The sequence below is a fragment of the Hydra vulgaris genome, chromosome 01 (assembly GCF_038396675.1).
Source record: "Hydra vulgaris chromosome 01, alternate assembly HydraT2T_AEP".
Lineage (NCBI taxonomy): Eukaryota > Metazoa > Cnidaria > Hydrozoa > Anthoathecata > Hydridae > Hydra > Hydra vulgaris.
The window spans coordinates 1,301,568-1,316,579 of NC_088920.1; the positions used below are offsets into that span (position 1 = coordinate 1,301,568).

The 15,012-nt window shown below is 25.9% G+C and overlaps 1 protein-coding gene across 3 annotated transcripts in view; it reads left to right on the forward strand.

Annotated features, from left to right (window-relative positions):
- Positions 1-15,012, forward strand: part of LOC136074994 (uncharacterized) — a 62,274-nt gene that overhangs the window by 46,659 nt on the left and 603 nt on the right. Inside the window, exons 9-11 of one of the 3 annotated variants that reach the window (XM_065787175.1) lie at positions 2,616-2,891; positions 3,133-3,201; positions 3,614-3,667. In XM_065787175.1, the coding sequence (XP_065643247.1) occupies positions 2,616-2,891; positions 3,133-3,201; positions 3,614-3,667 (399 nt within the window). The remainder of the gene's footprint in view (positions 1-2,615; positions 2,892-3,132; positions 3,202-3,613; positions 3,668-15,012) is intronic. The other 2 variants (XM_065787176.1, XM_065787177.1) reach the window with 2 other exon arrangements.

Here is a 15,012-nt window from a genome sequence, read left to right on the forward strand (position 1 = left end):
TTGGTACCAGCGCATAAAAAATATTGTAAAATCCTGAGACTACCATATTCGTGCACTACATTATAGTATGCATTCGTTCATTCTTCCCAAAAGTGCTGCAAAAATATTTGCCTGTGGAATTATAAACTCTTGACTAGATTACTGTAACAGTCTTCTATCTGGAACTTCTCAAAAAATCTAAACAAACTTCAACGTATTCATAATAAGTTAGCTTGTGTTGTTTGTCACTCTCCTTTCTGTTCACAGTCTAAAAATTTGCTTCAATCGCTTCATTAATTGCAACTAAAGCTGTCAAAAATCATAAAAATGCTTGCCAGGGTACCCGTTGTACAAACAGGCGGGTACCCGTTAAAAAACAATATTTTTTCTAAAAGTTGAAAAACTCCAAGATATTTCCATTCACAGTCAATGGCATTCCCAAAAGGTAAGATGCCAATTCATCCATGTGTCCAAACCTATCGTTGGCTATGCACAGCAATGCTAGTTCATCAAAAACATTCTCTTTCGGTAAGTCCACTTCTAAATGATCCCATGCTCGCTTTGGCATTGGTTCTTCTGCTATTTTATTCTATATTTTCTATAACTATTCTACATTTTCTTCCAATACTGTCATAACAATAGCTTGCATTTCAGCTCTAATGGCGGAGTATGTTTCATTTTAAATAGGGTCTTCGAAAAGTTTTAAAAGCTTATAACGTGGATCTAATACAGATGCTCTTGGTCCAGGATGTACACTGAATCCTTCCGGATAATATCGCTTTGTAATTTCAGTAAAACTGACATCTCTGCAATTATTGGCAGCGGTGCATTCGTATTGTTTTGTTGCTCGAACATTTTTTAGAACAATAGACAACAGTGAATAACCTAATGACAACGAAGGATATTTCTGACCAGATGACATAGTTGTTACCTGCTTTAATATTTTCAGAATAGGTATAATGGCTTGCGCAAGCAACCAGTTTTCATCCGTCATTTGTAGAGTTGACGCATTTCTTTATATATATATATATATATATATATATATATATATATATATATATATATATATATATATATATATATATATATATATATACATATATATATATATATATATATATATATATATATATATATATATATATATATATATATATATATATATATATGAGAGTGTGTGTGTGTGTGTGTAAATATGGGGATAAATAACCATACTAATAATGATAATAGTTATTAAAATAAGTTATAAAAATGTAGCAATAAAAATATTAATAAAAATAAAAAGTACACAACACTATAAAAAAATAATTTGAGTATAGAAAAAAGCTAGTGATAAAATTTAAGGAAAAGAGGTTTTAAGAATTCAAATTTGAGGATCAAAAAAAACTATTATTCTTATTATTTATTATTTATTATTATTTTTATTATTATTAAAGTTTTATTATTATACAATTTTAAGTTATAATTATTGAATTAAATCAGTCTTAAATCAGTAATACAAAATTTTAATTTTTAAACTGTGTTATTAAATTTTTTTTTGAATAAAACAATATGAGAAAATAAACTTAAAAAATGTATACATATAGTCTTTACGATCTTTGTGATATATATTAATCATGATTCATTTAAAATTTGTATTTAACAATGTAAAGAAACTACTATTTATTACATTCATTTTATAGGAATTATAATAATGGAATTAAAATACTTCATTTTTTTTGCTCTTTCAAGGTAAAAAAAAGTAACAAATATACTCGATATTTTTACTTTAAAAGAATACGCTAGCTGAATCATTTTTAATTGCTTTTTTATGCGATAAGAATATATGCTAAAATTATACTTCAGCTTCCATTATAAAACCGATTTCCAACATAAATTTCCTTGTTTTAAAATTTATTTCAAAATAAGGAATATTTCAGTTCAATTTTGTTAAATGGGTACTTTCGGTATTAATAACATAACATAGTTCTGTTAAAGTACGGAATCCTTTAACTGTGTAAATAATAAATGCATAATAAATTTGTTTGATAATGAGGTTGATAAAGGTAGAAAAAATTAATTACTATAGTTGTTGATTACAATGATAATGATTATCAAGTTAATTTTTTAATAAATTATTTTATTTTATTATTATTTTTATACTTTTAGTTATTGAATAGTACCAGTTAAAATTATATTTCTGTTTGTTTACCCAAGTGAGTTTTCCACAATGCCTTCAGTATTACCAGCAGTTCAAAATTTTTTAATCCACTTTTATACAGATATATGTGTCAAAGTAGTTTCTTGTAAATCTCTTTTATAAAATTACGGTTTTGCAGAATTTCATGAAATAATAAAATATTCTCATAGTTTTGCTTAACTATTTCTTATACACTTTTTTTTCAAATTCTTGTTGGAAATATTAGTATCAATAAAAAAAATCCAAAAAGTATGTAATATACCCCATGCAGTTTTTGTTTTAAATTTGAATATTTAGTGTTGAAAATTTAAACAATAAACTGTTTTTAAAATTTTCATTTGGGCATTTACATTCTACTTGATTTAGAATCGCTAAAAATCTTTCTATAATTTGATGTATTTGTTTGCAAAAACAAACAAACAATGTTTCTGAAAGTTTTCTTTGCATTGTTTTTAAGCAAACAGAGTCCTAACAAATCCAATATTTCAAATTAAGTTGTCTGAACTAATTCATGAAGATTGGTATATGATTGGTATTTTCTTAAATGTTGAACGGCATTATGTAGATTCAATTAGCAATGATAATATAAATTTTCGAAAACCAGAAGACAAAGCATATGAAATGATAAATAAATGGTTCAATATTGATAAAAATCCGACATTTGAAAAGTTAATAGCTGCCATTTTAAATATTCCAAAACGTGATTTATTCAAGAAGGTGGAGAATCTTGCAAGTACACGTTTCCTTATTTTTATTTGTATAATATAAATTTTCCAGATTGTTGTTTGTCACTCTCATTATATGTTTATTTTTTTGTTATTAATTTAAATTCCTTATTAAATTCTCTGTTTTCAGTAAAATATGATTATGATGATGATGTTTTTGTTTTTTTTCTATTTTTAAACATTTGATTATTTTAGTTTTTTTATAAAAAGGCTATTAAATTGAAAAACTATTTCTGTATATTTTAATAGATATGTGTTTAAATGAGTCTTTAAATTCACCAAGTAACACTATCAAAGTAAAAGATTCATTAAACAGCGGTAAATATATAATACGTACTATAATATCATGTTGAGGATGTAGAGGTATTTTTTGGTTGTTAGTTATAATTAATAATTATAGTTTTGGTTTTTAACTTCCTCATCAAATTCTCTGCTTACAGAAAGTTTTGATGTTGATGATTAAGACGACGATGATGACAATGATGATGATGATGATAATGATTACAGAAATACTATTCTTTAAAGTTTATTCATAAATTTCAGTATAAATATAAAAGACAAAAATTTAAATAAACTAATCTCACACAAAAAAAAAAAAATTAATTATTATAGTTGCTGATGAGGATAGTGATGATTATAAAGTTGATTTTATAATAATTTATTTTATTTTAATATTATTTTAGTTGTTAAATAGTACCAATTAAAAATATATTTCCGTTTGTTTAACTAGGTGGGTTTTTCCTAATAAATCCTTCAGTACTACCAGAAGTTCATTGGAGAACAGGTAATTCCTATTTAAATAGTGGTAAATAAAGAAAACAAATGATGAAAATAATAATAATAAGAATTATCATGAATATGTTGAAAAACATGATTGAAATGATGATGATTGCAATGATCATGATGATTAAATTGATTATCATGTTAGTTTAAGTATTTAATGTAAAACTAACTAATAAAACATTTGGATGTAATTATGTTTAAATATAAGTTCAATTATCATGTCAGTTTAAATATTTTATGTAAAACTAAATAATAAAACATTTGGATTTAATTACATTTAAATATAAGTTCAAGAATTGAACTTATATTTCAACTTATCCATATTTTAACTTATCTTATTTGAGTTAATCAAATTTTTTGTCAAATAATCAAGTTTTATGATCTTTAAATATCATATATATATATATATTTTCAAAGTATATATGGTATGTTTAGTCTTTCAAAAACTAAAATAACTAATACTTATTTCTCTGTACAGTTAAATAATTTTAAATGGAAGAATGTTTTTTATCGGTTAAATAAAAATGAATGGAGAATGGAGTATTTGCATTAAATTCAAATTAACTAGTGCTGTGTAAATTTCTTTATAAAAGTATTTTAAATACAAATACTTTTAAAAAGATATTTAAAATACCAAATACAAAATTCTTTACAAAATTTTTCAACTATGGCACTTTTCAAAATTTATATTTTTCATTGCTCGAAAGTAATTTTTAGCCATTATACTACATTTATATCAAAATATCATTCATTTAGTTGCCCACATTTGTTTCAGCAGCAGCAGTTTTTCGAACATCATATCACCTTGACAGTTATACTAGGCGTTTTTATTTGTCTTGCTGTGCTAAACAGTCTTTCAACTGGAGCTGACGATGGTTCAGTGGTATTGAATTAAAGTCTTATACATATTCAGAGCATGCAAACTTGTACCTTTATCATAAAATACAGCATGCACTCTTGATGAGCACCATTTGTTGCACCAGCATTTAGAGGCTCATCATTATATACAACAAAGTTTTCAGTCATGCTGTTAGTGGTCACATTGAGATTGGTTGTTGGCGACGGCTTACTAAAAGCTGGTATGGCATTTTCAAATATTTCTCTGCAGGTTTATTAGTTGGCACCCACCATAACTTAAACAGTGGGTGAGAAACTGCTGCAACAATCCTGCATGTATTACTTACATCAAATCTCAACTTCTTTTCAAAATGAGTTTTCATTTGTGCTAACATTGCTGTAGCAAATAATTTATCATATTTTAACTGGCAATTTTAAAACGCTTTCAATTTCACTTCTAAGGTATGCAAATGTGAAAACACATAGCTATAATACACATTATCTCCTTGTAATGTATCCAATGTTGTAGCAATAGGTTTCATTACCATGACATATTCTTGCAGGCTTTCTATTTCTTGCTTTTTAAATTTTGGCGCACTCAATGCATTACTTATATCATTATATGCATTACATAAATAAAAATAAATTACAAAGAATCGTGTTAAAATTGATTCCTATCAACAATATTATATATAATAAAAAAGTCGGATCTCATTGTAAGAATCTATAAAAGCATAAATATTTAAACTATGCACAAAAGTTTAATAAAGATTTTTTCATAATTATTCGCCAGTTTTTCTATCCATAAAGTTTAACAGCCATAGATTTTAGGTTGTTTTTTTATGTGTGTTTTGCTATTTATAATTGTATCGATAAAATAGACCAAAGAAAATATTTGCACATACTACAATACTTAATACCGTAAAACTAATTAAACGTTTTGCGATGTTTTTTACTGATTACATAAAAGTTATTTAACAAACCAAAGTTTGTAAAAGAAAAAGTAGCATGTCTTTGTGTTTAAGATACCACTATGCTTCCAGAAAGCAGAGCTTATCTTAATTATTATAGGCAGAAAATTGAACTTAAATTGATGATGAACAATAACAGTCTTATCTAAAGGATATAGATATTTCTATAGGATACAGTTGAATAAACAATTTTCATTTAATGATGTTGGGCTTTATTATTTAAGTTTTTTTAAGATCAAATTTTTAAGATCAAATTTTTAAGATCAAATTTTAGTTTTCTAAAAAAAAAAATTATTTAAAAAAATGTTGCATTTTGACCAAATTTTTTAAACTCTGTTTTAGTATATAATTGGCTTGCTTTTTTATTAAAAATTATTATGTTTTGCATTTCTCCCTGTTTTCATTAAAAGTTAATTCATTAATCTTATCGTCTCAAAATGTTAAAAATATTTTCAAAAAATGCACAAATACAAAATTTTATATTTAAAACTTATTATCACTTGAGGACTTTCAAAAAATCATCAGTAATGCTTCTTTTGATATGTTACAAAATTTTAATGTAAAATTAAAAAATGTAGTCCTAGAGGTGTTTTAACTTTTGCTAGTCGCTTTTTTTTTTTTTTTAAGTTTTTATTAGGCCTTCAGTTTAGAGCGCCATGATTTGATTGTTATATAATATAGCATATAAAAATAGTTGGGATAAGAATTGAAAAAGTAAAAACTAAGTTATCTGCTCAAATCTCAAAACCTTTTGTTTTGCTTTGTTTTACAATACAAGATCTGAATTTTAAACTAACATATAACCCAGCTAACAATTAACGTTCAAAAAACATTGCCAAAACGTTCAAGTATTTGCAAAATTCAATATTTTCAAACCAATTCTTAAATGTAATTTTTGTCATTTTAATATTTTATTAGACTTATTTTTTGAAAAACTATATATTTTAAACGCTAAGCGTTTATAATATTCTATAATTATAATATTCGCTTTCTTTTATATTATTGTAATTATTAATTCAGAGAAAAAAATCAAAACTGATTTTATTAAATTTTTATTTTTTGCAAAGAACCTTGCAGTTCTTCCAAGCAGAAAGGCAAGTTTTTTGGGTATCAAATTGGGTATCTGTTTCTTAAAGAAACAGAAATTTTTGAAATAAAAAAAAAAGGGAATGAAAAGTTTTTATAGGTTATAAAAAAATTTATATTTTATAAATGTCTTATTTCAATTGCGCTTTCCAATCAAATTTAGGCATTTTTTCCCTGGACTCCAACAGGTTTATTACAAATTTGTGATGTTTTTTGTTGCCATATTTATTTTCTGATGCTTTTGTGACTTATCCAAATAATCATTCTATATTCTGACTATGACAAGTATACTTTGGGATACTTAATGGACTGTCATTAGCTTTCAAAATATCTTCATTTGAATAGTCATTCAGTAAATAAACTTCCTCGATTTCCCAATTTACAAAAAAATTATCCCAATTTGCTCTGGAGAATTTTTAGAGATTTCATTTGAAATATCTCCTAATTGAAAAGATAAACAGATACTCTAAAGATATTTTTGATTTAAACTTAATTCACTAAATATATTATCTGGAATTAAATTAAAAGAACCATTGATTTTTTTGAAAGGAAATACTGCTAAATTGGTTAAGTTCTCTGTTATTTTTTTACTAATTTCTCCTTTAAATGATATAACGCCATAAGTTTTTCTATCAATCAACTCGAATACATGTTTAACGAGATGTTTATTTAAATGTAGTTGACAAACAAGCCACTGCATTGGTTTATCAAGTTTTGTTTCAATTAATTATATCATCCCTTTAAATTTTCCAGTATTCACTACACATCACAAAAGAGAGCAATTAAAGAGCCGTCTCTGCCAGTTTCAAATATTAAATGGAGAATTTCATTAGCATTGCAGCAAGAAGTTCCATTATTAGGTTTTAGATGATCTATATAGCTGCTGCTTGGTTCTCTAAAAGTTGTAATATGTTCTTCTTTAATTATTCCTGCAGTTGTTATTGTATTGTCTTTTCTTCCATCAAAACCATTACATTGTATTTCAAATTTTTGTAATTTCTCTCATTTACATTTTTTTGTTGAACGCGAATCTTTCTCTTTCTACTTTTTTCCTATCAATCATATTTGATTCATTTAGTATACCCATAAAGACATGGGTATACTAAATGAATCAAATATGATTGATAGGAAAAATACCCATAAAGACATGGGAATACTAAATGAATCAAATATGATTGATAGGAAAAAAGTAGAAAGAGAAAGAGCAGCATTGACAATAGCAGCAGTTGCTCTGCAACTGACCCTATAACGATCTGCTACGATTGCTAATTTATTGTAATGAAACTTATTTTGATTACATTTTTAAAGACAATAAATTCATATAGCTTGTCATATTCATTATTAGATTCATCTAATATGATAATGACCTCATATTCATAAAAATTGTCTTTAGTAATTTATCTATTAATGTCTTTCTCAACATTTTTATGCTTATTAAACTGTTTTTGCCTTGTTACAAATTTTTTTCTAGTTTCAGTTTTCTTTAAAGTATATGTGTAGGCACGATCAAGCAGTCCAAGTTGATTTGTGCATTACTTTTGCCCAACAAATGCATTCCACTCTTTTATTGGCACTTTAAAAGTACATCTGCATTTCACTCTTTCTACTCCTAAATCATAGCATTGTATGAACATATATCAATCATACAAATTTTTTTCTAGCTTTCAATTTGTCATAAAAATTAGCATTTCTTCAAGTCTTGAAGTTTTATTTAAATTAAATGCTTTTTTCATTAATCTATATACTTTTGAGATTACTCCCTCTGTTTCGATTGTCGGAAAACTGAATATACGCCAAATATTTTCACTTTCTGTGGTAACTAATCTGTAGCATTTATGAGCAGAACTTGATCCTTTGCCTTAAGCATCTTTATTTCTACAACATAATAGCAATATATCACAACATCTCTTTTTGTAGAGATCATTGCTGTTGGAAATTTAGATCCTTGTCCAAATGTTAAGCAGTCAGTTTTACTTCGAGTATGAAATGTTGCCATGATACAATGTGTTGCTTATTATTAGTTATATTTTATTTTTAGTTACTAAAAAAAATATATATATACACAAACACTAAATATACTATGTATAGAGACTAAAATGCCACAAATAGAACAAAGTAAAAAATTACATAATAGCATAGCAAAAGTTCTTATGCTGATATATTATATTTTGAAACTATATTTAAGCCATGAAGTTAATAATTCTGAAATTGAGCAACAGTTATTTATTTTTTATTTTTTGCCTAAAGTTCTTTTTTTAAAAGAATGTATACCCAAAAAATACACTAATACATTAAAAGATACGTATATCATTAGTAACTACTAAGAATAAAAAGTAAAATTCATTTGAATAAATTAACAAAATTGTTTTGGAATTATTATTCCGCAAAATTAAATATTTTTACTTGAAATTAAAAAAAGTTTAATGATTTTAACACAATTGCATTAGTTTTGAAAAGAATTTCATAATTTAGATCCCTGATCTGCTATTGAATATTTTAAATATTTAATTTCCTTTGCAATTTATCTTCCTTTAGCAATTTTTCAAAAATACTTTTTATTTCCAATTTACTCAAACTGACAAATAAAATTAGCTGGAGTTATTAATATTTATACATGAAAATTAGATGCTGATAAAAATATCTTTCTTATATATTCATCTTTTTTATATTTCTCATCAAGGGTTTAGTATGCTCTCTTCTTTTTTTCCGTAAATAATTCTACATGCATGATTTTGCAAACTATGTATATTTTTAGGTTTTGATGGTTGTGTACTAGCCCATGTAATATTAGCATAGTTAATGAAACAAAGAATTAAAGAGTAGTATATTAACTTAAGACAAACTGTAATTACATATGGACGAACTTGGTATATCAGACCAATAGTTTTACTAACTTTTGATTGTAAATATTAAATATGGGTAGCCAAGATAAATTCTTATCAACAAGTGTTCCAAAAAACTTTATATAGTCATGCTTTTTTGTTTTTATGTTATTTAAAAATAGCTCTGGTAATTTAAAAAGGGGAAGATTTTCTTCTTGCATTTTTTAATGAAATAACGTATACTTTGTTTTTTAAACATTTGATAAGAGTTTATTTGCCATAAACCAATTATTTATCTTATTAGTCTGGTTGCTACATGTAAAAAAAAAAAAGGAAAACTAAACATTTTGAGTGGACATTCTAATTTTTGTATAAACTTGTTCCATATAACTTAGTAAGTTTAAAAATTTTTTTGTGCCGCTTTGAAACTGCTTATAACTTTAGTCAGAGACAAAAATAGATACAACTTTTTGAAAAGATTTCAAGTATAAAATATCCACCATGTTTATATAAATCGAATACCGCAAAGCATTAATTTAGTTTTTACAAATTATTGACAGGGGGTTAACAATTTGTAAAATTAGGTGTTTTAAACATAATTACTTATATTTATGTAATTAAAGTTTCATTAACATTATTTAAAAACAAATTTGTTTATAATTCCTACTTAATGTTATCGTTATGTTATGTTAATGTTAATGTATCAAAATTATAAAATAGTTTTAACTTAATAAATCTAAAAAATAAAATTTGTTCCCTTCTTTGTTTACGTTAAAAAATGTTTTCTTTTCAAAAACTGTTTACTAAAAAAATGTGTTTTATTTATTTTATTTACTTATTATGTAAATAATGAAGAGTAGCAAAAATACGCAACAAAATACGTTCTTAAAAAAAAATTTAAAATGCTTGCATACTTCATCAAGGAGAGGTTGGTCATAATAATAACAAACTGCGTGGTTTTACTGAAATGCGCTTGTTTTCACAAGAATGGTAATTTTCACAAGAATGGTAATGGTAAAGAATGGTAAATCACAACCTAAATGTCCAACTCAATGTATTTCTATATATATGTCTAAAACAATGGTACTGAAAAAATAATATATAGCATGGATTTGATAATAATATTTTTTTTGACTTTAGTCAAATTTGAAATGACTTTAAAATCATAAACATTCTACCTGATATTTACCCAAGAGCTCTCTTGTTTCATTGAAGAAACAATTCTAATAAAAAAAAAGTTTAATATTTTTATATTCACCTACTTATCGTTACTTATCGTAACGATAAGTATGTGAATATAAAAATGTTAAACATTCTACAATATTGGAAAAATAGAGCAGAAAAAGTGAGTGTAGATGTGGATGATGCATCCTCATCTGAGCGCAGAATCTCAGCTCGAAAAGAGATAGATCAGGTAAATTAAAAAACCATTGGGAGGAAAATGCAAAACAAAGAAAATTACACTCAGTTTTCACGTTTTTATTTGTTTTATGAACTACTTTAAACTTAAAATAATTCCCTTGTTTCAGGAAAAATTATTGCGGATAAAGAATGTTGCATTTGCTATCTCAAAAAGACTAATAAAGATAGGAACGGATATGAAACGCTTACAAAATGCGTAACAGAAAGTGCAGCAAACATGTTAAAAGAACATCCTGTAAGTAAAGCTGACATCCCTTGACTCATGGCTAGTATAGCGGGCACAGAATGGCAAACCATAATTTCCTTAAAGTTATATAATCATTGGTTTTGTTACCTTAACTATACACGACCCCTATTATATATATATATATATATATATATATATATATATATATATATATATATATATATATATATATATATATATATATATATATATATATAAATATATATATATATATATATATATATATATATATATATATATATATACATATATATATATATATAAAAAAATTTTGTTAAGTGATTTTCTACTACTAATATAATTGCTCTGTTCTTTTAAGAACATTGAGCGCTCTATTGTGTAGAATACTTTTTAAAGTTGTTTATATATATATATATATATATATATATATATATATATATATATATATATATATATATATATATATATATATATATATATATATATATATATATATATTAAACGCATTTTTATAAATGTAAGCATAAACATTTCCAGCTATTGCTATTGTGTAAATGGAAAAAAAAAGTTTAAGATATGTAAAAGTTTTTTAAAAATAAGATTTTGTTGTAGGAATGTTGAGGTCAAACAGTAATGTTGAGGTCGAATAACTGTTGTATAACAACGCATTTAAAATGTTGAAAAGAATTTATTATTTTAATCTCATTTGTGAGAAATGAGTTCCATAATTGTGGACCACTTCTAGATATTGAGAATTTATATTGTCTCAAAGAAATTTTTGGAATATAGTTGTTCTGCTTAGAATGTTTTGTTTCGTCTTTATGATCAATGAGTTGAGAGTAATTATGGAATATTTTTGGGACCAAATTATTTTTTACTTTGAACATAAATTGAAGGATGCTATAAATGTTTTGTTCATAAATATTAAGAACTCTCAGTTCCTTTATTATTTGTTTAGCACTAACACATCCATTTGTGAATATGTGGCATGCTTGCTTTTGTTTTTTATAGACTAAGGCTAGTTTTGATCGGTAAGTACTTGCCCAGGCAACATTGCAGTAGCTAATGTAGCTATGAACAAATGCAAAGTATAAACTTTTTAGACATACTTATATATACATATATTTAAATATATATAATTACATACATATATTTAAAATATACTTAGTTTTGTGCATAATCTCAATGCTTTTAGATATTTTATTTTCTAACAACTTGATATGCTCTTTCCAGCTAATATGGTCATTTAGAATGACTCCTAGAAACTTCACAGAAAATGCATTTTTTCGTTTTGTTTTGTCAACAATATCTGGAAGTTTTAATGGTAATCTGAATTTGATGGTTTTGTGAAAATAATGTATTTGCTTTTTTCAATGTTCAAGGAAAGTTAGTTAGCCTTCAACCAATTGCTTGTTTAACTACTTAATTACACCTAAAAGGATACCAGAAAATATCCACACTATTAGCTATCTTTCTGCTATTAACTCATTGCCTACAAACTTGAGAACAGTGCTTGAAGTTCTGCTCCAGTCAAAAGTTAAAGCCGAGAATCTTGATCTCTCAGAAACTGATGTTGTAAAAATTCAAGCTATATATGCAAAGCGATGGAAATCCTGATAAACCCTAATCATATTGATCTTAAAAGATATATTGTCCTCCAAATGGGTGCATTTCACACACCTTATATTTTTCTAGCTGTTATTGGCAAAATATTTAATGATGCCGGATTACAAGACTAGATAATTGAAGCTGATATAGCCGGTGGGTGGTTTCTTTGCCTTCTTGGGTTTTATTGGCGTTGTATTATGTAGCGAATAGTCCCGCAGATTTTTTTTGACCGAAGGGGGTCAAAGTGCTGAAGACAATTTTTATTTTTTTTTAAGGTAAAAGTTCATTGGAGCGTATTTTCAATATTTGTATAATGCACTAACTCAACTGTGGATAAAACATTTTGAAAGTTGGTTAGTTAATAACAATCTTTCCTCGTTAAGTCGCATCTTCCTCACCTGAGTTTTTTACTGTTTAATTGCTTAAATTCGTTAAATGCTTCATGTCTGTGAATTATTTTTTTTTTTTTTTCCATTCGCCTCCTCAAGGTTGAGAAGACCACTACAGTCGGGGAGGCTATTTTTTGCGTTTATAACCCTTTCTCAACTTTATAACTCTGAATTTTGAACCTCGACAAACAAGAGCGCTGCACGGAGAAACAAGTTGAGCGTGGTACTACCAGGGACGTGGTGCAGATCGAACTTGGAACTTCTCGCCTATGAGGTGAGTGCTCTACCACTACACCACTACCGCATTCAGTTTGTATAGTTTATTCGATTTAATGATGATATTAAAATTATATATTGATTATTTCTGGACGAATTATGACAATTTGAAATCCTTGTTTGATGATGATTTTTTCATATGTTGATGCTGCTGATTTCTTCAGATTATTACTCAAATATTTTAAATGACCTTTCTGGACCAACTTCCATTTTTTGTTTTTCTTTTATTGAGATGTTTAATTTTTTTTTCGCTTTGCTCTGTTCAACGAAGGTTGGTAACTGGACTCTTCATTTGGAGCCAACACATTAAATGCTACCATAGTTTTTTTGCATATGATCGCCCGAATTATTCTTGCTTTTTAACTTTCTATTGGACCGAAATTATGCAAACTCCTAAAACTCATCCAAGTATTTATCAACAGTTTATGTAAGCTTATACTCCAAATTATTTTGTTTGGATTTCAACAAGTTTTAGTTTTAAAATTAGCTTCAAATTAAATCTTTATAATTTGTTATCTTCTTGACAGGGATGGAAACTTCTCCGTAGGATGAACGAGCGGTACGTTTAACAATAACGTTCCATCTGACCAATGCATTGAACAAACTATAAATCGTGATCAGAAATACCAAGAAGGTATAAAAGGTTATAGTACATTTGAAGGAGCTCGTCAACTTGAGGTTGAATGAATGCTCATTCCACCTACTCCAGAAGATGTTTTGCAGTTAATTTCCTGTGCATGTAAAAAGTCAAAATGTGAAACACGGGTTTGTCTTTGTCGATCGCACTGATTGAATTGTACGAATTTGTGCAACTGTTTATCCTGTTGAAACACAAATGATTGGAACAACACTTTAACAGAATATTATTTGACTGAGTCTGATGCAATTTCAGGATTTTCTGAAACTGATTGAGTATCTATTTATGATATATATATATATATATATATATATATATATATATATATATATATATATATATATATATATATATATATATATATATATATATATATATATATATATATATATATAAATATATATATATATATTATAAATATTATATATATATATATATACATATAATATAAATATATATATATATATATATATATATATATATATATATATATATATATATATATATATATATATATATATATATATATATATATTGCTGAATACCTCAAATCATCAAAATTTACTGAATTCCTCAAAGCATCACTAAAATAATAATAATAAGAATAATAAAACACTTCTAGTATTTTTTGTCCACTAATGATGCCTCATAAACTAATAACACTAATAATGCCCCATTTATCCTTGATGTAAATGAAGTCATCAATTAAGAACTGAGCCTCTTGTTATATTTTCCCTCTTAAAAATCTGTTTATTATATACAATAATTTTTTTTTTTAAGAAGAATTTACCTTTCGTTTAATGTAAATCTATTTATATTTGAAAAAACGATTAGTATGACATCATCAGTACCAATTAAGGGTCCAAATTTGACCCTTTAAACACTTTTAAAATTGCTCGTAAGTTTTTCTCAAGATGTTGTTATCTATTGTAAGGTTTTCTCATGAGGTTATCTAACGTTTGATGTAAATATATATTTTTTAGTTTAATTAAAAAAAAAAATTATCAGCGTGACGTCATCAGTTCCAAATAATGGCCCAAGTTTGACCCTTTAAGCACTTTCAGAAAGGCACGTAAAATTTTTCTCACTC